The sequence below is a fragment of the Pelobates fuscus genome, chromosome 6 (assembly GCF_036172605.1).
Source record: "Pelobates fuscus isolate aPelFus1 chromosome 6, aPelFus1.pri, whole genome shotgun sequence".
Lineage (NCBI taxonomy): Eukaryota > Metazoa > Chordata > Amphibia > Anura > Pelobatidae > Pelobates > Pelobates fuscus.
The window spans coordinates 186,894,669-186,920,012 of record NC_086322.1 but is presented as its reverse complement, the minus strand read 5'-3'; the positions used below and the strand labels follow the sequence as shown (position 1 = coordinate 186,920,012).

Below are 25,344 nucleotides of genomic sequence, written 5' to 3'. Positions count from 1 at the left end.
CACTTCCTCTGCAGCCTGAGATATATAGGTCATGTCATAATAATGGCAAGTCCTGTTAGGTTAATTTGTGCCATATTTGCTCCGTAGCGAAGGCTTGGCAGACTTGACAAGGTTTCTTTAAAATACTAAGCACATGACACACAAATGATAATGTGTGTAATAGATTCACCTTTAAAAAAGGTATCCCATAGTCTAATGATATTATAAATCACATATACATGAAAACAAACAAACTTGCGTATATGTCTTCATGATATATTGAATTAATATATATTTTTTATTATACATATGTAAATATAGAAAAACAGGGGGAAAAAATACATATTTCATAAAAATTTGATTTATTTATTTTTTAAATAAACTGTATAAAATTGTTATCCATAGCAATCAATTTACTGCGTCACACTAGTAAATACTTTAGCAGTGTGTACTGTGCAGGATAACATAGTAGAGGTAAGTAAAATAACTTATATCAACTGTACTTCCACGTTGTGGTGACTTTGCCACCCAATGATGCCTCGCCATCTATGAGAGAAATGCTGTATGCCTGAATTTGTCCGGAAAACCATGAAAATTTTAATAAAATACTGTAATCTATATAGTATTTTTTATTTATTTAGTAGCATAACCAATAGCTGACCTTTACTTACCTAGCTATTAGATTGTGCCAAATTTATAGAAGTGACAGTTCCTCTCTAAAGCAGGACAGAACTCAGTGTTTTCTAGAAAGAAAATATTTATTAAAATAAAATAAAAATGGGATCAGAATTAAAGTATATGACAGAGTTAATCACTATATAGCGAAGAGTAGAGAATTCAAAAGGGGATTTAAATTGTAGACCAAAATAGCTGAAATGCAAACATCTTCATATTCATCTAACTATCCAGTTCAGCTATATTTGCCTAAATTGTGAAACTCCCTGGTAAATCCTCAACAGGCCCCAGTTTGGTGAATAACCACAGTCAGTATTTTGGAGGTAATCAGTGTGTATTATAAAGCTACATCTGTGTTCTTAGTGATTAGTGCTTCAGCTCAAGCAACATTTATAAGTGGCTGAACGCCAGCACTGAGTGGGCGGCTGAGCTCTACCCATTCAGCCTCTGTGCTTTTGAAACTGACAGCCAGGATAGTGTTTTTGTGAGATGTGAACACCTGTCTGTTGGGAACTGGACGCACACCATAAACCCATTGCACACAGGTCACAAAACAGCTGTCAGCCACTGCTAATTTTATGCCATGCTTAATCAGGGTCAAATTTGAAGCTGATTCCTAAAGTTTAAAGTTGGTTTATAAAGCTGTCTGCACGTTAACCTCTTCTAGTGATGGACACCAAATAGAAAATTCTGATTCATCTTTCTGTTCATCAGATTGTCCCCATTAATGCATGGTATTCTAATTTATATAGGACTGAAATATTCCGTAAAGCTTTACAGTTATACAGTGTATATGACAGACAATATGAAGCTGATAGATACAAGAGGGGGCGAGGAACTTGCCCAAACTTGTTTCCATTATTATTTTTATATGCAAGAACAATATCCAGAGTGGATACCAGCATTAAATTCCGCATAAATGCAATTCTTTCAGAAAAAAACATAAAATATGGTACATATACAAAACATATTTTTAACCCTTTAAGGGAAACTCCACTGGCCAAAAACAAAATAAGTAAAAATCACTGCTTAGTAGATATACCCCTAATTAAAACTCATATGTAATTAATTATGCATTTTTTCATTGGTGTTATATCTAAAAACAGCTTGCAAAAACTGCAATTCTCTTGTCTGCTGCCTTTGCAAACCCTCTTCTAACCCTCCCCCCCCACACACTTTATCACCTGTTGTCTGTTTGAAAAGCCAGGGTTGGGTACTCAGTATAATTTATAAAAGTAAAAAACAGAGATAAAAGATGGCGCTAAAACTATTAAAATATCATATGTAAAACCAGTGCAGCATACAGGAAATCACCAAAGTGTATAGTCACTGAATAACACTTACATACAGAAATTGGAAAAAAGGAATATGGTGATTGCGCACACAGTGGATGATATCCTTGTATTAAGCAAGATCACTAGGTTAATATTTAGAGCCTTTCTGAGTTGGCTCTAAACTTTAGAAGCAGATACATCAATCAGATGTGGGTTTGAGGATCTAGGTCCCTTGGAAGATATCAGAAGTCTTCTTTCTTTTGAAAATCTGCAACCAAGTTGACAAATGGATAAAAGGTAAGTACTTTTATTGAAACAGTTAACGTGTATATTGTATATTACGTTATCTGTCTTATTTTAACTCTGAAATAGTTTTTTTTCCAAACCCTGTACTGCAATGTACTGCTCAAAAACTCTATTGAGCAGTATGACTTGATAATGTGCAGTGATTTATCAATCTTGGGAAGGCACCTATACAAACCTTTCCCTGCATGCCTGAGTCTGATGTGAGTCATTCCGTGAATAGTAGCTGTACCATTTATTCTTCCCCCTCCAGGTCTTCAAATGCTAGTTAATGAGTTAGGGAGAGAAAGACACTATAAAGTCTAACAATAATGTAAGAGAGACACAATTACTGACAGCAGCAACCAAGAGTGGCTGCTGAGGGCAGTGTGACTCACACCGATTATGAATAAGACATAAGAGGGAAGAATAAGCCTAACAAAGAGAGCATTGTTCAGGTATACATTAAAAATACATTACATACGTTGGCACATTATGTTTTATTTATTTACAAACCCTTTTCAGAAACGTTGGGGTGAAAAAATGTTTTCGATATAATATTGCTGGCCTTGTTTAGACTGTGAACCTGAAACAAATATGTATTTTATTTTTTCAGGAAGTTAAGTGTTGTCTTTTTTTGGGTTAGTGTGGCTTCCTAAAAGTGCCACCAGAATGTAAAAATATTTCCACGTGGGCATAAGACCTACATACAGGAAGATACAGTTACTAAATTATCACCAGGCATCGACCATACTGGGCTGATACTGAAGCCTGCCAAGAAATCCTGTAATATGAGCAGGGCTCTTCAACATCATCTCTTGTCCTTGCTAGAATACAGCCATAAATATTTACCTATAAAAGCTGCTGTATAGCGTGAGATGAAATGGACAGACGCACTGAAGAGTTGCACACTGTATAGAGTCTTGGCACAGACTTTTTGTTTTTCTGCTGTTACACTACACTGGGACAAAGAGTTTAGTAGAATCTATGGACTAAATTATTGTATTACTTTGATCTAGGTTTGAAAGTGAAGAGGTCAAAAAGACAATATTAACCTTTTGTTTGTGCAGAATGAAACCATTTTTTTTTTACTGAGTTTGTTCTATGCCTTTTAATGTTGTGACTTGTGAAGCTTTCATTATATGTTTGTACTTACATTATCATGCTACATAGTGAGTGGGATTAGCCGAGTAAGACGTTTAACCCAAAGGTCCTTGGGCAAAGAAGGCAAATGGTAATAAAGATCTATCTGATTTATGCAAATTAAATTTCTCTTGGATGCTAGCTTGAAATGGTCAATTTACAGTTTTTGTTTTTTAAACACGGATAATGTTTATCTCTTTCAGCCTTGCCTACCATTCTGTTAATGGGCATGTATAAATATAAGATGGTCTAAAAGAAATGTTTTACTTTTTTTTTTAATTGGAACATCATTTTTAAATATCAGTGAGCCTGTTCTAAAAGTAAGCACAGTTTTAATAGTGTATAGAGCTGCAATGTGATGATAGACTAGCATAGTGACACCACTTCCATGTAGTTGACATATCAACTCTGGACGCCATGTGTGAATGTAAATAGATGGACCTAAATAATCTTTCTGACCTACCGATCCTGTCTTAGTGGTTACTAAATGACCTGTCCTATAACATCACAGTAGTCTTAAAACAAAATCCATTGTGGAATAGAAATCCCACACTAAATCAAAGTAGGTAGTTATTAAAAACAAAATTAATTTTACTTTAAAGGGCACTCTAAACATTTTAATTGCATGATATAGTTTATGAATGGGAAAAAAAGATACATTCAAGTTTCAGCAGCTGATAATGAACAACAGTCAAACAGCAACAGCAATGAGTCCATTCTTGACTAGAATGCGACTCCACCAATCTTGTTCTTCTCATTCAGTGTGCAACCATGGTTTGGGGATGCCATATAAATATGTCTATAATCAGAAGAGAATGTATAGCTTCCTCCTCTGTTATACAGAGTGGGGGTGATGAAACAGTCATGTAGCTGCAAGTGCTTGGGATTCCCTCAGCTTTTTTTTCAAACCATTTGAAAGCAAGTTCATAGAAAGAATGGTCTAACTTCTAGCTTAGAGGTTGAAGGGGCCCTTATTTTAGCTCCTTTCAGCTTTGTCCTGCAGTGGACACTGAGAGAGTTTTGGACTCTCCTTAAATGGTTTGACCTACTAATGTGCTCTCTGCAACAAAAAAAATGTGTGGACATCCACGGAACACAACAGTGGTGGATTATTATAATGGGATCCTTTCTATCGAAAAAAAGAAACTCCTTCACAATATCCAACCAAGTGAAGAACACTCTTCAGGAGGTAGGCATATCATTACTCAATTCTACCATAAAGAGAAGACTTCACAAATACAAAGGGTACACCACAAGGTGCAAACCAATCTTAAGCCTCAAGAGGCCAGATTAGACTTTGCCAAAAATTATCTAAAAAGCAAGCATAGTTCTGGAACAGCAATCTTTGGACTGATGAGACAAAGATCAACCTTACCAGAATTATGGGAAGAAAAAAATCTGGAGAAGGTTTGGAAATGTTCATGATCCAAAGCATACCGCATCATCTGTAAAACATGGTGGAGCCAGTGTGATGGCATGGGCACGCATGGCTTCCATTGGCACTGGGTCACTAGTGTTTATTGATAATGTGACAAAAGACGGAAACTGCCAGATGAATTCTGAAGTGTATAGGGATCTAGTATCTGCTCAGATTCAGCCAAATTAAGCAAAGTTGATTGGACAGCCCTTCACTTTACAGATGGACAATGAACCAAAAGATACAGCGAAAGCAACCCAGGATTTTTTCAAGGCAAAGAAGTAGAACATTCTGCAAGTCGACTGAGCCGAGTTTGAGCTGCATTAAAGTACAATCCAATTACCATAACTACTACAGCATGCTGTACTAGTTATGGTACCATTAGCATACCTCCCAAAATTTCAAATGGACAAAGGGGGACTTTTTAATTTTAGGGGCTTGAGGGCCGGTGTGTTCAGGGGTGAAGCTATTCTGGGAAATTTTAGGTGACTTACTAATAACATTTTATGTATTTAGAACAAGAAAAATGTATCTTATTTACACAGGCTAATTACTAAATGCCTTTATTGTAGTTTAAAGAAACATTACTTTGAACATTTTTGCTGTACGGCTCTTTTATGCACTAAAAAACAAAACCTAAATGGAGTTCCTAGAAAAAGGGGACATTCGCATAGAAGAGAAGGGCAGAGGAATTTGGGCCCAAAATACAGACACTTGGGAGGTATGCATTAGTGCCCTGACCCCGCTTTTCCGCCCAGTGTAAATAGTCAAACTGTTTTCTAATGAACTGACTTCTTATCTGTGGTATGTTGGGCACTGCTCCATGTCTCTTTAACAGCTGGAAGCTCTAAGCTAAGCTCAGCTGGCAGGGCTAAGCTTATTTGCTAAGAGCCATCAGCTGATGCTCATAGCCAATAAGCAAGTGGGGCTAATGGAAGACTCTCACTTCCTGCTTAGAGGAGGCAGTGAACGACTCTAAGCAGCCCCCCGTACTGCCTTGGGGAGTGGGGAGCACCAGTGCACTAATGGTACCATTACACTAAAAAGCACTGCAGTTGTTATGGTGCTTGTAGTGTTCCTATAAATTTGTGGCTAGGAGATATTTCAACTGGCTTTCTTAAATAATGAGCTACAGCTCGGGAAATACCTATTAATTGAGCCTTTGAGCCTAATCTGTATCTTCCTTATGGGAACTCCCGTTGACTTTACTAAATCAATTAACTACCGTATTTTTCGCTCCATAAGACGCACCTCCCCATAAGACGCACCTAGTTTTTAGAGGAAGAACCCCAGAAAAAAAATATTCTGAACAAACTGTCCCATAGTGTTTCTTACTATGGGACAGTTTGTACAGAATATTTTTTTTTCTCCCCTGTCCCATAGTGTCCCCCCCTCCCATAGTCTTCTCCTCTCTCCCATAGTCTTCACTCACCCCCTCCCCATGGTCTTCACCCACCCCTTCCCCATAGACTTCGCCCACCCCCTCCCCATAGACTTCAACCACCCCTCCCCATAGTCTTCACCCACCCCCTCCCCATAGTCTTCACCCACCCCCTCCCCATAGTCTTCATCCACCCCCTCCCCATAGACTTCATCCACCCCCTCCCCATAGACTTCATCCACCCCCTCCCCATAGACTTCATCCACCCCCTCCCCATAGACTTCATCCACCCCCTCCCCATAGACTTCATCCACCCCCTCCCCATAGACTTCATCCACCCCCTCCCCATAGACTTCATCCACCCCCTCCCCATAGACTTCATCCACCCCCTCCCCATAGACTTCATCCACCCCCTCCCCATAGACTTCATCCACCCCCTCCCCATAGACTTCATCCACCCCCTCCCCATAGACTTCATCCACCCCCTCCCCATAGACTTCATCCACCCCCTCCCCATAGACTTCATCCACCCCCTCCCCATAGACTTCATCCACCCCCTCCCATTAGACTTCATCTCCCCCCTCCCCATAGACTTCATCTCCCCCCTCCCCATAGACTTCATCTCCCCCCTCCCATAGACTTCATCCACCCCCTCCCCATAGACTTCATCCACCCCCTCCCCATAGACTTCATCCACCCCCTCCCCATAGACTTCATCTCCCCCCTCCCCATAGACTTCATCTCCCCCCTCCCCATAGACTTCATCTCCCCCCTCCCCATAGACTTCATCTCCCCCCTCCCCATAGACTTCATCTCCCCCCTCCCCATAGACTTCATCTCCCCCCTCCCCATAGACTTCATCTCCCCCCTCCCCATAGACTTCATCCCCCCCTCCCCATAGACTTCATCCACCCCCCACCCCCCCATAGACTTCATCCACCACCCCACCCCCCCATAGACTTCATCCACCACCCCACCCCCCCATAGACTTCATCCACCACCCCACCCCCCCATAGACTTCATCCACCCCCCCACCCCCCCATAGACTTCATCCACCCCCCCCACCCCCCCATAGACTTCATCCCCCTCCCCATATTCTTCTCTCCCATACTGTCCCCCTCCCCTTGTCCCATAATTACTTACCTGTCCTGCAGCGTTGGCCGGCAGCACAGGGCGCACCGTGCTGCCGGCCAACGCTGCAAGACAGGTAAGTAAAGCTTCATATTCGCTCCATAAGACGCACGGACATTTCCCCTCACTTTTGAGGGGAAAAAAAGTGCGTCTTATGGAGCGAAAAATACGGTAGCTACAACATGTCTAAGAAAGAGGTAATTTGGTGTTGAACAAACATATAATTCAAATTCTAGGTTAAGATTTAATTCAGAACTTGTACATTTGCCTCCGTCCTTATGGGTTTTAAATCATTATGTTTAAAACGTTCACTTGCTTCTGTGAAAATATTTTTTTTAAATCAATGCACTTAATGTACTTAACTTCTATCTTCCTGAAACATTATTATTATTAATTTTTAGGGAATGTCAATATAGTTCATAGTATTCAAAAACAAATTAACACTGTTAGGTAATCATGAACAAGTATGAGAAGTTGTAAACTGAAGAGCTGGCAATCTATCTTCCATAATTCATAGAACTTTTCATAGAACCTTTTACCTACTGAACTTCATTATATCTCTGTCATGTTGATAGTATGCATTATTTCATATTTCAGCCCTGCTTTTAATTTAAAACTAGCTATGCTCTGACCAAAAGGTTATAGTGCTGGAAATATTATACCACTCTGATTCATGGGATTGAAACGATGTAACATCATTCAGCACTTAAATGATCTAGTCATTCGATAAACTAGGTGGATGAATCAGCAGTTTTTCCAGAAATCATATACCATGATCCATGTCTTACTGCTGAACCCAAAGGAACTCTTGCACTTTACCTACTTGGATGAGATAGAATGGACTAGCAGGGAAAATTATCTCACTGCAATAATTAAATTGTAGTCACGGCTGCAGTTTAAATTTAAGTAGAACATGACAATGTAAATCAGTCTGACATATCTGTGTAGGTGCCAACATCAAAACTGATGAAACAGGCATCTGCGTATAGTACAGGAATTGTGCAACATATCCTGGTCTGTTCAAATAAATTTTAGTTTTATTCTCACTGTGTCTTATCTTCCACTACAGGAACCTTGATTTTACTAAAATACCCTTACCCTCGGGAAGTAGAAGAGCCTTCGATATATGAGTCTGTGCGTGTCCATACAGCTATGCAGACGGGGCGTTCTGAATCAGATCTTGTGCCTTTGGCACCCTCAGTAAGTTGATTATCCAGTGTCAGTCTCATAGTCTTTTACATTTATTTAAAACTATAATTTAGCTTTACCCTATTGATTTAATTGTTGTCAATAGAAGAGTATACATACTTGAACCTCTTAGATAGGTGGCTCTCTGGAACCTTCTTACTAATATAATTTAATGAATACAATTACTTTTCCCCCTTTGGTTATTTTTACCCATATCCATTTGTAAATTCCTGATCCCCTGTTGTCTGTGTTAGACGTTAGAGAAACTCTTTGTTCTTAAGTTCTTATAGTTAAAGGACCACTATAGTGCCAAGAAAACAAACTTGTTTTCCTGGCACTATAGAGTCTTTAGGTCCCTCCCACCTTCAGGGTCCCATTCTCGCCGGGCTGAAGGGGTTAAACTCTTACCTTTCTCCAGCGCCAGCTCTCTTCCCTCTTCCGACGTCAGCGCCGAATGCGTATGTGCGGCAAGATCCGCGCGCGCATTCAATCAGTCCATAGGAAAGCATTTCTCAATGCATCCTATAGACGTCATCGTCTTCTCACTGTGATTTTCACAGTGAGAAGCGCAGAAGCGCCTCTAGCGACTGTATAATAAGACAGCCACTAGAGGCTGGAATAACCCTAGTGTAAACATAGCAGTTTCTCTGAAACTGCTATGTTTACAGCTGCAGGGTTAACCCTAGATGGACCTGGCACCCAGACCACTTTATTGAGCTGAAGTGGTCTTGGTGCCTATAGTGGTCCTTTAATGTGCCTTGAATGGCACTCTCGTCCCTTTAATGTAAGAGATAGGTAGAAGCCCCAACACTTACAGCCAAAAAAAAAAAATAACCAGTACTGCTCAATTATGGTCAGAGGGTACCCATGGATAGACATTAGTAAATAGGACATATATTGGGTCTGCCTTCTAACTTTAACTGACTCACTGGCATATGTAGGCAGATATGTCAGATAGTAAATTAAGGCCCTGTTGAGTTTTTTTTAACTGAACAGGATTCTGCAGTATTTACTTAATGAGACAAAGTATCAACAGATGTGATGAAGGAACAATCGAATAAAATATGTATAATATTTAGTTGGAAATGTGTTTTATTATCAAATATACCTAGCTTTTATTTTTGTTTGTTTCAGCTTGGTACAAAAGAAGGATATCTCACAAAACAAGGTGGACGAGTAAAGGTAATTAAATATATATATATATATATATATATATATATATATATATGGATAAGTGTAAAAAGAGTAAAAACATTTAAATTAGGTTCTTTTCTTTTCCCAGTAATTGTTCTGCAGATAGACAGGAGAAAAAAAAATGAACAACAGGCCTAAAAGTATGGTCACATAAATAAAAAGTATGGTGCAATTTATGGGAGGGCTGAATGAGCATTAGTTACTGTTAGATGTCACAATGGGAAATATTAATCAAAATGTTGTTCTCTGAATTGTGCTGCAATGTTGTAAACTAGTGTGACCTCCCAAGCAATGTGGCCTGGCACATACCATATTTTGGATGTTGTTTTCTGTGACTTTACAACAGCTAGCTCTGTATTTACAGTGTGTCTGCCCTCTAGTGTCAGTGCATGGTAATCACATTAAGACATCTGAGTCAACAGGGTCACTCACTATCACTACAGTTACTACAGGTAGGGCAGCATTTGGAAAATACAATAATCGCCACTTTATTTATTTCAGAACTGGAAAACTAGATGGTTTATTCTGAGTCGGAACGAACTTAAATATTTCAAAGACCAGCTGGTAAGTTGTGTTTGTGGCTCAACCATATAAAGCTTGTTAGAGCTGTGGTAACATCATTGCCTTAGAACTGGTCTGACCAGGTTTAAATCTTAGTCAGACCACCTCACCAATAAATATCTATGAGTAAGACACCCAACAGCTAATATCTACCTACCTCAAATCTTCATACATTGTAAGCTCATTTGAAAAGGGCCTGCTTCACCCTCTAAGCATTCTCTTCCTATAAGTGTATGTTGTCACTTTATAAATAATAATGAACTGCAGGTATTTTTCCACACATTGCTCTGTATTTTCTCAAAGTTTCAAATTTAAGGTCAAAATAGCCACATTTGAAAATGATATGCTTCGCAAAGAGCATCAGGCAGTGTAACCACGAATAGGAAGATTATCTTCTTGAGGGTATAGAAGTATTTCTGTTTTGGAATGATCATACGATCTGATGTATATTCTGCTAGTAAAAAGGCTTAGTATGCCTATTTGTCCCCACATCTTTACAAAATCAGATGTATCAAATCTTATTGTCTAGTTTGAAGAACTGCAAACTGATGCCTTATGACAGTTTTTAAAAGTTCCATCTATCCTGTCCATCTAGAAAGTCCCTAAATACATTAATCAGAAGTTCCTGTTTACAGTCTTGTTCTGATCTAGAGAATCAAATGATTTAAGAAGCACTGAAACTTTCTCTCCAACCTGAGAGCACCATAGATAAATTATGTCTATTATTCTTTTCTCAATCTATTTTGTTATGCCCAATGCATTTGATCTGAAGACCCTCTGTATTGAGAATCATACATAATCATAGTATTCCATGTGTGTGCCATCAGAAAAACCCCAATAACGGACAAAACCTAAAGGCTTAAAGGAACACTATAGTCACCTAAATTACTTTAGCTAAATAAAGCAGTTTTAGTTTATAGATCATTCCCCTGCAATTTCACTGCTCAATTCACTGTCATTTAGGAGTTAAATTACTTTGTTTCTGTTTATGCAGCCCTAGCCACACCTCCCCTGGCTATGATTGACAGAGCCTGCATGAAAAAAAAAACTGGTTTCACTTTCAAACAGATGTAATTTACCTTAAATTGTATCTCAATCTCTAAATTGAACTTTTAATCACATACAGGAGGCTCTTGCAGGGTCTAGCAAGCTATTAACATAGCAGGGCATAAGAAAACCTTAATTAAACAGAACTTGCAATAAAGAAAGCCTAAATAGGGCTCTCTTTACAGGAAGTGTTTACGAAAGGCTGTGCAAGTCACATGCAGGGAGGTGTGACTAGGGTTCATAAACAAAGGGATTTAACTCCTAAATGGCAGAGGAATGAGCAGTGAGGCTGCAGGGGCATGTTCTATACACCAAAACTGCTTCATTAAGCTAAAGTTGTTCAGGTGATTATAGTGTCCCTTTAACTTGTAGATGAAGCTAGCTGTTCATGTGAAATGGAGACTATTGGATTCTGCAGCTGTAGCCACAATAGTCCAATAAAGATTTCATACAAAAATATCTGTCAGAAGATGGTATTAACGAGGCTAAATGCCTAAAAGCAAAAGTCAATGTGTTTCATCCAATCCTAGGACTTTACCAAGATCAAACCGGTGGCTTGACCCTGACAGATATTTTTGTATGAAATCTTTATTGGACTATCGGAAATAGTTCTGTTTTATTTTACTTAATCAAATAAATGACTGAACAATACTTTTTTTGTGCTGAATTGTCTGAAAGAATATAATCAATTATTATTTAACATGATGCCTCCCAGCTTTTACAATACTTTCATGGTTACAATTTTTAGGCTTGGCTTTTTCCAGAGCTGGCTGCTTTATTTTTAAAATCTTATAATACATGTTCAGGGTGTATTAATTTTTTTTTTTTTTTTTTTTAGCTTTGAACCTAACATTGAAATTACTTTAACTTGTGTTAACCCTTTTTCATTACATGCAATGTTTGTTTTATTTCAAATTATATTAACAATTTAGCAAATAACATCATAATCCAGTTCAGACAAGGCAAACTTTGCAAATGAAAAGGAGAAATAGAAACATTGTTTTATTTCTCCTCTTATCTATGATTTCTCTATGCTGACTGGCAGGGGCAAAGTACAGACTTTATAATAATGACTGACAGAGAGCTCACATGGAGGCATCCTGTTACTGGATAAAGAGATGTGGATTTCTACATTTCATTGAATTTTTCACATCTTACAAAAACATACTGGTACAATATAAGGATAAATAAACATTATATTAAGAACTTAAGAAAAGCAATAGTTCCCCTTTAAGCCTCATAGATGCATTTAAAAGTTATGTATAGTTTCCTATGAAAAATAATATTAAATTAAAGATTATATATATATATATATATATATATATATATATATATATATATATCATATTAGATATGTATGTCAAGTCCTAACCTAGATTATAATACCATCACATTGATAAACTGTACATTTGAGGCAAAAATCCAATTTAGCTATTTTTCCTTTGCCCGTCATTTTGACCAAATTAGTGCTCACCAAGATAAAGGTAAAATAATGGATTTCCTCTGCCTTGGTTACCGCTAATCTCTAATCTCTTCACCCTTGCAGTCCCCGGAGCCAATACGGACATTAGACCTTTCAGAGTGCAGTGCTGTACAGTTTGACTATTCACAGGAGAAAGTCAATTGTTTCTGGTAAGTGTATGGTAACATCATTTTGGTTCTGACTCTGTAGTGCTTTTTAAAACCTGACTACAAACCCATAGTTTAAATAGACAGTAACTAAAATGTATTGTCTATATAATAAAATGAGGCAACTTAACTTGATACAATTTCATTTCATGTAAGTCACTGAAAATCTTCAGAAACAATCTTCAGAAAATGAAAAATGTTTTAATTCCTCTGACATATTTTGCCTTAAACTGAGAATTGTTGTAATTTGATATATTTCATAGTATTTCCTCTTTTTTGGTCTTACTTGTTTCTCAAAGATTTAAGGTGTCCATTATTTATACTAAAATGTAATCAATTTTGTAAAATAATTTAGAAATATTTACGTTTGAAGGACTCACTCAAATGAAAACCACCAGAAACATTTACAAAGTCAAATAAATTCAGAAGCCTCAGTAAGGGTAACATTCCCTGAAAATAGGAATGTACTGGATGGTGTAATCAGAATGTTTTGCAGCCAAAAATGTGCGAGAAGTCAGATTGATGTAGAGTTAAAAAAAATAAGTTTGCATTGAGAATATTTTTATTTTGTTTATTCGCAGTTTGGTGTTCCCGCTAAGAACGTATTATTTCTGCGCAAAAACAGGGGCAGAGGCTGATGAGTGGATTAAGATTTTAAGATGGAAAATGGTAAGTGCTTCATAGATGCTACTACAGTGAAATTAACCTTGCAGCTTACAGTTACAATAAACTAGGAAAATTGCTACGTTGGGATCCCAATCACTCTACAGATATCTCGCTAGGGTCTTTGTGTTTTAGGTGAGGAAATTAATATTAGTCCCATCTACTATCTACTCTTACATGTATGTGCAATCCTCGTTGTCTATTCTATTGTACTCTTTATATAGAAAAGACATGGAAGGCAAGAAAGGGGGAGGGGTGGTCCTGTATGTTAATGATAGCATAAAATCTAGCCTAATAAAAGTTAGTAAGGCGAACATAGAGTCCGTTTGGGTTACGTTAGAATTTGGTAATCACACAGTAACTTATGTAGGTGTGATTTATAGGCCACCAGGACAAATAGAAGAGTTAGATAATCTACTAGTTGAGGAAATAGCTAAAATGACAATGAAGAGGGAAGTTATCATCATGGGTGACTTTAATCTTCCTGATGTGAATTGGAAAACAAAAATAGCTACTTGTACCAGGAGCACACATATTCTAAACTCCCTTCTGGGATTGTCTCTAAAACAAGTCGTTGAGGAGCCAACTCGTAAAGAGGCCATACTAAATTTAATGTTAACAAATGGAGATTTGGTATCAGATATTACTGTAGGTGAAAGTTTAGGATCCAGTGATCATCAGTCAGTGTGGTTTAATACAAGAACAGTGACTGAGTCACACCACACAAAGAAAAAAGTTTTAGAGCTTAGAAAAACAGACTTTTCTAAAATTAGAATATATGTAAAGGAGTCATTATCAGACTGGAGCAATTTAAATGGAGTCCAAGAGAAATGGGATTATGTAAAAGTTGCACTGCTGAAGGCAACAGAACAATGCATTAGGCTTGTCCGTAAAAGCAAAAAATTCAAGAAACCACTGTGGTACTCTGCAGATGTGGCCAAAATAATAAAAACTAAAAGTTAGCATTTAGTAATTATAAAAAAAAAACCCAGAGTGAGGAAGATAGACAGATCTATAATATTAGGCAGAAAGAGGCTAAGCAAGTTAAAGGAGCTTCCAAATCACACACAGAAGAGAAAATAGCACAGTCAGTAAAATATGGGTGACAAAACATTTTTAGATACATAAATGAGAAAAGGAAAGTAAAACAAGGATTAGTTAGATTAAAAACAAAAGAAAGAAGGTATAAGGAGAGGATAAAGGTCTAGCAGACTGCCTTAATGAATATTTTTATTCAGTATTTACAGATGAAAATGAAGGAAAGGGGCCTCAGTTAGGAATAAGGAAAAACTAGTCATTTGTTACATGTGAGTTTACAGAGGAAAAAGGTTCTATTTCAACTGTCAAAAGTAAAGACAAATAAGTCAATGGGACCTGATGGAATACACCCAAAGTTATTAAAAGAGCTTAGTGGTGTACCAGCAAAACCATTAACAGATTTATTTAACCAATCATTGATAACAGGAGTAGTCCCAGGAGATTGGAAGTTAGCAAATGTTGTGCCCATTCACAAGAAAGGTAGTAGGGAGGAGTCTGACAACTATAGGCCAGTAAGTCTTACTTCAGTAGTGGGGAAAGTAATGGAAACCATGTTAAAGGATAGGATTGTTGACAACATGGGTTTACTTCAGGGAGATCATGCCAAACTAATCTTATTGATTTTGTTTGATTGGGTAACTAAAATAATAGATCAGGGTGGTACATTAGACATTGCTTACCTAGATTTCAGTTTTGATACTGTTGCTCATAGAAGGCTTATCAATAAACTGCAATCTTTAAATTTGGATTCCAATATTGTTGAATGGGTAAGGCAGTGGTTGAGTGAGAGGGTTGTAGTCAATGGAGTATATTCGAATCATGGGCTTGTCACCAGTGGGGTACCTCAGGGATTTGTTCTTGGACCCATTCTCTTTAATATTTTTATTAGTGATATTGCAGAAAGTCTTGATGGTAAGATATGTATTTTTGCTGATGATACTAAGATGGCAAATGCCAAATGATTTAGGTGAACTAGAAAAATGGTCAGAGTTGTGGCAAATGACATTTAATGTGGATAAGTGCAAGATAATGCATCTTCCACGTAAAAACCAAAGGGAAGAGTACAGAATATTTTATAGAGTCCTAACCTCAACATCCGAGAAAAGGGATTTAGGGGTGATTATTTCTGGTGACTTAAAGCTAGGCAGACAATGTAATAGAGCAGCAGGACATGCTAGCAGAATACTTGGTTGTATAGGGAGAGGTATTAGCACTAGAAAGGGGAAAGTGCTCATGCCATTGTACAGAACACTGGTGAGACCTCACATGGAGTATTGTACGCAGTACTGGAGACCGTATCTTCAGAAGGATATTGATACTTTAGAGAGAGTTCAGAGAAGGGCTACTAAACTGGTTCATGGATTGCAGGATAAAACTTACCAGGAAAGGTTAAAGGATCTTAACATGTATAGTTTGGAGGAAAGACGAGACAGGGGGGATAGAAACATTTAAATACATAAAGGGAACCAACACAGTAAAGGAGGAGACTATATTTAAAAGAAGAAACACTACCACAACAAGCTGACATAGTCTTAAATTAGAGGGGCAAAGGTTTAGAAATAATATCAGGAAGTATTACTTTACTGAGAGGGTAGTGGATGCATGGAATAGCCTTCCAGCTGAAGTGGTAGAGGTTAACACAGTAAAGGAGTTTAAGCATGCGTGGGATAGGCATAAGGCTATCCTAACTGTAAGATAAGGCCAGAGACTAATGAAAGTATTTAGAAAATTGGGCAGAGTAGATGGGCCGAATGGTTCTTATCTGCTGTTACATTCTATGTTTCTATATTCTCTGGTTTAAATGGTATGTGAGCGAGAACAAGGTCGTCTGTGATTGATCATGCATTGATGACGTACAAATACAAATTTAAAACAATCCTCTAAAGATATTAATTCACATATACGAGTGAATCTTCTATCTTCAGATGTTTGTGGTTACATTCCCAGTGTTACCCGCAACAACATGATATGTGCATGCCTGTAGGGATGCACTTCATGTAGAGGAAGAGGATAGAATCTAAATATCTGTAGCTATGGCTGTATTTATATATAATTATAATAATAGAGACCTTACTACCCCGATTAATTAAATGAATAAAATGCAGTACGTAACAACTTACAGATGGTAATATACAAACCCTTTCGTGCAGACAGTTATAACTATAGCACATCTGCTAGAAACTAAGAACAAGGCAAACAGTGTTATTTACTAAAGTTAAAATTAAAAAGTAAATTCAAAGTGAATTTCACATTTAAGGCCAAAATTGGTGAACTGAAAAAAAAAAAAGTCAGCTATGATTCCAGTTCAGCTACTTTGGCCTAAAATTTAAAAATCACTTTGAGGTAATGATGGAAAAGACAAAGCCAGTCTGGTCAAATTTGTGGCAAAGAGTGTTGTTTTTTTAGCCAGATGTATTAGTTATTGTGCCAAGAGTGCCTTGGTGACTCAAGGAGTAACGCCAAACAGTTTAAAAACAGCCAATGAAATAAAAAAGATGTAGGAATGTTTACATTTAAAGGGAGAACTCCACTATCCTTTCTTACACAGGGCAGCAATCTAGAGAACATCAATTTAGTGCCTCAACACTAAAGTACAGAGCCACATTTCAGTCTCCTGACCTTTTACGAGGCTGCTCCTCTGGAAAAACTAAAAAAAAAAAAACAACACAAAATGAGTTTATTTACTAAACCCCAAATTGTAGTGAATGAAAAAACAAATTGTAAAGTTTATAGTAGCAAAAGAGGAATTCTCCAAAACACCACATTGCTCACTAACTAAATCTGTTCTTGTTGTTTGTGTTGTTTGTGTATATTTTGTTTATATTCATTTTTTTTTTTAATTCTCTTTCAGTCTCAAATAAGGAGACTGTCAACACGAAGATGAAGACAAGTGGAGACAACATTGGATCACAGACATGCAGAAAATAGTTCATATTTGTCATAGAACTTTGAAAGAAGAGTACTTGGACAACCATGCATGCTAGGACACACTGACATTACATTAGGCATTTTTCATCATTTTGCAATATTATAATACCGACATATGGCTTATAACACAAGAACAGTTTTAAATCAAACCTAAAGACAGCTAAAAGAAATGTTGTGTTTATAAAAAGAAGAATCCTCACTCCTACATGATGAATGAGATGCGCTAATTTTCAAATGGTTTACACCATTTTGGTTTTTAACATAATTTGTAGCGGTTACATTCCATTAAACTCAAGCTTTTAAATATAGTGACATGTTTAAACCGCTTTAAAATGCATTTATTTATTAAGTTGAACGTGCTCTAGATTATTTACCAAATGTTGAGAATTCAAAGTGAATTTTAAGTTTTCTGTCAGCTCTGGTTTTAGTTTAGCTATTTTGGTCTAAAATGTAAGATTTATTCTGAATTCCCGGTAGCTCATACTTTGGTGAATAACTGTGTAACTTTCTTTTTGTTCTTCTTGTGTTTTGTTTTTTTTCTGGACACGCTTTCTTGATTATTAAATATCACCTTTTTTGTTGATTTTTGGTTGCCTCACATTAATTCAGTAAAATATGAGCAAGGCAAACATTTCAAATTAAATGCAAAGTGGTTATTATTGGTTGTGACAATGACATGGTGTAGGCAACCGTCAGCACTCCAGATGTTTTGGACTACACCTCCCATGATGCTTTGCCAGCATTATGGGTGTAATAAAATTTATGGGGAATGTAGTCCACAACATCTGGCGTGCCGAAGGTTGCCTACCCCTGGCGTAGATGGTGATTTGTTAAATGGTGAATTTCCCATTCTAGGGCATTATAGTTCAATGAGAATCTATTTTGTTTTCAGCCTCAGTTTTGGTGTTAATTTGAATTAGCTGTAGGTTTTTAACTAATTGTTCAGGATTATCAACTAAAATCCAAGAACAGAAGATTACTGGATTTTCCTGAGGTTTGTGCTAACAATAATAAATGTAAGCAAAATTTGAAAATAAAACCATTACTTTTGTTACTTTCCCATATTAAAATTGATAATGGGGAAAAAACATTAAGATCAACCAAAGTATTTACAAGATAACAGACATATTTCACAGACTTCACTAGCCTTACTAAAGGACAATTAATGAAATGCGCATAAGGCTATTAGAATTAACAGACAGAATAAGCAGGTTTGGTTTTTTTAGTGTGGGGACATAATATACATTTAATATTTAGTACTGCAACTGAAATTAAAGAAAGGTGGTTCATTTAGCACAGACTGATTTTGAGGCTACATTATTGGTAGGGCCAGACACATCCCACATATTTGCCAACGGAAATATTTACATCCTTTTTGATATAGCGATTCCTTTTAGCCTATTTTTCTGTGATGTTAGCATTACATTATTGCGTAAACATTTATCAGAAATATATCTATTTATCCAAGGGTACTTTCTTGGAGAACACAGCGAAAATGCATCCCCCCAAACACACAAAAAATGCATTTTCTCTTATGCTTCTCTTAATCCCCTTTTGAATTTCTTGCTTTTTTTGTGTTTATTATTCCCTTCTTTGATTTTTTTTTTTTTAACCTCATTTTGTGTATCTTGTCTCCATTTTTCTCCTTTGTGTCTCTTTCAAACCCCCTTGGGTATATTTTACTTCATCCCAGCACCTGTGTGTATCTTTTGACCCTTCTCTAGCCCTTTGTATGTCTTTCTTCCCAGCCCCTTTGTCTCTTCCCTTCTCTGTGTCCCCCCCAACAAACCTTCTGTGTGTCTCTCTGTCTCCCTCTAGTCTCTGTGTGCATCTTTCTTCCCCAGCCCCTCTGTGTGTCTCTTTCTACCTCTCCCCCTGTGTCTCTTTCTCCTTCTCCCCCTCTGTACCTTTTCTCCTCATGTCTCTCTTTCTCCCTCTCCCCCTGTGTCTATTTCTCCTTTTCACCCCCTTAGACTGACCTTGTCTGAAAATCTGGTCTGGGGCTCTGGGATAACCAATGACAGCAATGTATTGTTCTCTCTCTCTATACCATGCTCCCTCGCGGTTCTCACAACTCCCAGCATTGACACATCATAATACAATAACTACTCTATGATGTGGCTGTGCTGGGAATTGTGGGAACCACGAGGGTGCATGATAGTCAGGACTGCCCCCTCCCTCAGTCTTCCTGTGCTGTCTGACAGCTGTACGTCTGTCAGCACCAGTGAGTGCGGCACCACCATACACAATATGAGATGCGGCCGGCCGGCCCCCTCCCTCAGTGTGCTACCAGACCGGCAACCCTGTGGCACCTTCATGCAGCCGTGATGTTCCTGAAACCGGCCGTAGGACTCCCTCTCTGTAGGAGGGAAGAATTAGTGTGCTGCACAGCCCCCAGGTGCCGCGGCCCAGTTAACGCTTACTGTGCTTACGCAATTGCACAAGCACATTAGGCCCTCCCCCTAGAAAAGCATTGCAGCAATGTCCTCAGGCAGAATGTGAGGATGTCCAACGTCAGGTGACCAACCTTACAAGCAGGAAGTGCCTCTAGTGGCTGACTAATTCCTGCAATGTAATTATTGCAGTTTATCTGTAAACTGTAATACTTAATACTGCAGTGTGAAGAGGACAGGGACATTGCACCCAGACCAGTTCAATGAGATTGTGGTCTGGGTGCCTATAGTGTCCCTTTAAGAATTATGTGCACTTTCAGTGGTGGGGCCTCTAAAATGTAAATGCAGATGAAATGTTTTTGTTGCATTCCCTTGATCTGTGTCTCAACATAATACTGTCTCTGAACTTGGCAGGTAGTTCCATTGACCTAATGACTTGAGTTTTGCAGCTATGATTTACAGCTGTGAGACCTTACATAGACAGGCGTGTGTCTTTCCATTTCCAGTCAACTGAAGTTTGCAGACAGACTTCATTCCAGGTGTAAGAAACATCTCACAGATAGGATGCATCTGAGCTAAATTTCAAATATCATAGCAAAGGGTCTGAATATTATTGTCAATGTAAAATGTCATTTTTTTTTCAGTTTAATAAATTTGCAAAGTTTTCAAAAATCATTTTTTTTTGCTTTGACAGAATAGTTCTGAGTGTAGATTGATTTGAAGAAAAGTTATGTAAACTATTGTAGAAATAGGCTGTAACATTTGTATGCCCCTTGTCCCAAAAAGTGGGGCCTCTAAAAAATTAACAGGGGAAGATACTGAACAGTCCCCCAGCTTCCACTCATAGGCGGCTGGTATAGGCTACTAATAACCGGGAAGGGGCATCCCAAAGTCTATCCCAATCTTTTGTCAGAGGCAGTGGATGGGGGCCCTGGAATGTAGCCGCGGACACTAAACTTTGTAATAATCCTGTGGGGATTTTTTTTTTTAACTATTTGCCCACTGGCTTTTAGCACTGTTAGTGGGCAAATAGTACTATAATGAAAAAAGCAATTTGCAGATGATTATGTCTTCAGTCCTGATTTTGTTTACAATTGGTGCTTTGGGAATATTCTGGAATCTAGACTTTGCACAGGGTTTCAGGTGTGAAAAATAACTGATATTTAACCAGACATCAGGGGGTGCAAATTCAGTCAGGTTGACCAAACTCTGACTGGAATTGGCTTTTGCAATTATGATTGTTGCAGTGATTGGAATTCAGTCATATTCACTTGATTTTGTTATTCTGGACGAAATTCTGTGTTTAGTGAATACACCCAAATATGTGACAAATTAACACATACCTAAAACATGCATTTATTTTTAGGTATACCTGCACTGATATCTACATGTGAAAATGCAGTTTTATGTGTGTTTCTTATCACACTGTAAACTCTACGCTTCAAGCAAATACTATGTACATACAGGATTTGATTAAGCCCTTTTTGATTGGTTTTCAATCTTACATTTTATGTGTCTCCGTGCTGGAATGGGAGGAGGGTACGGGGGACGAAACATTATCAGAAGTGGACGGCTTCTACTCTAGCTGGTGCCTCTGCCAAATGAGACATGCTGATGTAAGCAGAATTTCACCATTATTAAAACCATAGCAGTAGCACAGCATTTTAATTTTACACTAAAAACAGAAATCCGTTTACATTTACACAATAAAGAATATTTTTTTTTCAAACGTAACAAAGTAATTGTTTCTCACTAAACCATATAGTATACACGGATCAACCACAACATTAAAACCACTGACAGGTTGAAGTGAATAAAATTGATTATATAATTACAATGGCACCTGTCAATTCTTGAATTTCATGTGTTGGGAGCAGGAAAAATGGGCAAGTGAAAAGATGTGAATGACTAACATGGGCAAAATAGCTGGGTCAGAGCATCTCCAAAACAGCAAGTCTTGTGGGGTGTTCCTGGCATGCAGTGGTTAGTACCTACCATAAGTGGTGCAAGGAAGGACAACCGGTGAACCAGCATCAGGGTCATGGGCATCCAAAACTCGTCTGGCCCGATTACACACAAAAAAAAAGCTACTGTAGCTGAAAAGGTTGAAAACCTTAATACTGGTCATGATAGAAAGGATTCCGAACACACAGTGCAGCACAGTTTGCCAAGTATGGGGCTGCAAAGTTGCAGACCAGTAAGAGTGCCCACAATGTCCCCTGTCCACCACCATAAGTAGCTTCAATGGGTAAGTTAGCATTAGAACTAAACCATAGAGAAGTGGAAATTTCTAACAATACCACTCATACATAATTGTGTTACAGAGCAGTACAACATATGAGATAACAATTACATTGCAACTCAAAGTCATATGCATTTGAATAACATTCTAAGGATAACTTACAATAAAACAATGAATGCTAAAAATGAAAACGTCACATGGTAAGTAAATTTTATTTTGCTGTATTACTGGTATTTAGTACATGAATCAAAAAAATACCAAATTTGATGTTCGGTTTCTTTCAAAAGTAGAAACAAAATTCCTTTATTTGCTTTTATACATATATAACTATCACATGGCTTTCATTGACATATTTAATTTTATACACAAACATACAGCATAGAGATGTAGACACAAATGAAGATTAAGAATTTAAATCACAGGAATTAAATATTTCAGCCTAACATACTAGTATGTTTATGTGGATGAATGTGAGCTGCCCTGCTCCTTTAGGAAAAACAAAAAAAGTAAGTCTAGTTCTTCATATTGCAAACTTGAAAGAACCTTTACTTTGGGGTTCTATCGGATGTAAAAAAATAAAAAAAACTTTTTTGAAGGACTATTTTCTTGCAAAGGAACATACAAAGCAAATTATAACAAGGCATTCTATGTTCTAAAACTGGATGAGCAGGTGTTTTCCTTTGGTTTTCATAGAGACTGCTCCACACCCGGAAATGTATTTCACACTTATGTTTTATTAATTATTTAATTTCCAACTAGACCATGTTTATGACGTAAGAACTAAAAATAGATATTAAATATCGGGTCTGCTGCCTTTGCCATTTCATTGTAAAAATATACCATATGTTGCATGCTAATGTCACATAGGTGGCAATTTTGTTTTAGAAAGAAAGTAACCTATGCATGTGCTAAACATGTATATAATACTGTATGTTCTACAAACCAGTTCCACATAATTTTAACAATTGGATTAAAAGCCTCTTGGATTTACTACATTGTAGTGTCAATGTAAGCACAATTATAAATATTTAAATTGTATATTGAATAAACGTCAAGAAAACAGTGGACTTATAAGGGTCTATGGGAGATTTTAACAAACAAAATTACCAGAAAGTAGAGCATTCATTTCCATAGCTTTAACAAATTAACGTTGTATTTTTTCCATTAATGGGATGGATAGGGAGTGTAAAAGTTATTTATGCCACGAAATTGCTTAGATGACTGCATAGTAATGATGTTTGAGCAAACTTTATAAAATAAGCTTAGGTACACTTAGTATTGTTATACAATAACAAGTTTGTATAACCTTGAGGCATATTCATAACTTAAGTAGTAATGGTTGGTTCTACAGTTAAAGGGACACTCATTGCTCAAATACAAAATACATAACTGTTTAGTAGATATACCCCAAATGAAAACTTTAATGCATTTAATTATGTATTTTTTCATTGTGAGTATATAAAAACAGCTTGCAAAACCTGCTATTATATTCTCTATTGCCTTTGCAAACCCTCCTCTTCTAACCCCGACCAGACTTTCTGTTGTTGTCAAATCACAGACTTCCCAATGCAGCTCAATTAGAAGTCTTTACAAGGCAGGTGCTCTGGGCAATTAACTGCCTCTTGAGTTTAGCTCAACTGAGCGAACTAAACCAGGAAGTAACCCAATATGTCAGCTTGAAAGTTAAGGAGGTGTAATCAGGTTACTTTCTAAAAGATTGTTAAGCCATGAATAATTTGAGTATCGGGGTTGAGTCTGTAAACTGGAGAAGGCGGTATTATTACAAATGTCCCTATACCAGTTTGCTGAACTTCGAAAAATAAATAAATTATGGATGTTGGCAGAACAGGAGTGTTATACCATTTAGCTCATAATGGCCTTTCAATTAAGTTATATTTTTAGACAAATGTTAAAGGAACACACCAAGCACCATAACCATTACAGGTTATGGTTCCAGAAATGCCATGGCACCAGCCCAGAACAAGTAGTCCAACTGTTTGTAAATGGTTTGACAATATATCTGGGGCAGGGTGCCTCCTCCAGTGCCCCTGGAAAATTCCTGCACCAAGTTAAGACCAGTAGAGTCTGGAGTGCAGAACTTAAGAGCTTCTTGCGGGAGATGTAGTGGTTATGGTGCTTGATGTGTTCCTTAACACTAAAGCCTCCTTTATTTCCATAAGTCCCATTCATGGTGTCTCAAATTCTGTGCATTTAGAAAAGCACAAACTTTGCATGGAGAAAATTAGTAATCACCAAATGTGCAAATGAAAGGCTTCCGCACAAACATACCACAACATGTCACAGGCAACCCTCTGTAAGCATTATGGAATTTTCAAGTGTTACATTTCAAACGAAATACAAAAAAAATAAGACATTTTACAAAAACTAAAGCAGTCCTTAATATAAGGATAAAGGAAAGAAGTTATTAGCATAGTTGAAGAAATTGCTTTTCTTTATGTCCAACAATTCACAAGCCAGAATGACAATATAAAAATAGGTTAAGTCTTCTGGGTCTGGTAAAGTGCAATTAAGCAATGTCCTAAATGTTTAACACTTTCACTATTCTAAACAATTATTCAAAGAGATTGGAATTTATAAGGTTACTTTTTGCAGAGCATATTTTTGTTTAACATAAAAAAGCATGAAATCAAACTGCAGAAGTGTGCAAACAAATGTCAAATACATAATGTGAAAATATTTTGGAGAAAGAAAAAAAAAAAAAACTAAAATAATAAAAAAAAATATAATATAGACCCTGTATATTCTTAAGGTATATGGCTTAGCAAACAGCAAACAAATGTTTTGAGTACAAAACTGACTTTTTTTCAAGCTTTTTAAAGTAGAACTATTTTTTTCTGGAAATAACACTACTGAATAAACAAATTAAGTCACCTAATAACTTGTGTAAATTTGTTTTTCATATAATGCTAACTGTTAGATGTAAAGGACAGAGCTTATAACAATGAAAATGGAGCTCTCTGTTTGGAAGATGAGGAGGTGTATAAGTCTACACTCAATTTTATATTTCTAGATCACAATATTAATTCTGGAAATCGACAGTTTCCCTTTAACGTCCACAGATAAAAACTAGTGTGGTTTGGAATACATTCTTCACATCCTCTCTTTGATGTATGAATGAAGTTATCAATAAAGTTGTTTAAAGCCTCAGGTTCCACTTT

General features: G+C 37.2%; 1 protein-coding gene across 2 annotated transcripts in view; it reads left to right on the top strand.

The window, feature by feature from the left end:
- The window catches only part of DAPP1 (dual adaptor of phosphotyrosine and 3-phosphoinositides 1), a 79,345-nt gene extending 61,232 nt beyond the window's left edge, over positions 1-18,113 (top strand). For both annotated transcript variants that reach the window (XM_063458600.1, XM_063458601.1), the window contains exons 4-9: positions 8,352-8,482; positions 9,605-9,652; positions 10,166-10,228; positions 12,819-12,904; positions 13,483-13,570; positions 17,454-18,113. In XM_063458600.1, coding sequence (XP_063314670.1) covers positions 8,352-8,482; positions 9,605-9,652; positions 10,166-10,228; positions 12,819-12,904; positions 13,483-13,570; positions 17,454-17,486 — 449 coding nt within the window. In that variant the 3' untranslated portion in view covers positions 17,487-18,113. The remainder of the gene's footprint in view (positions 1-8,351; positions 8,483-9,604; positions 9,653-10,165; positions 10,229-12,818; positions 12,905-13,482; positions 13,571-17,453) is intronic.
- Positions 18,114-25,344: the final 7,231 nt, after the last annotated feature.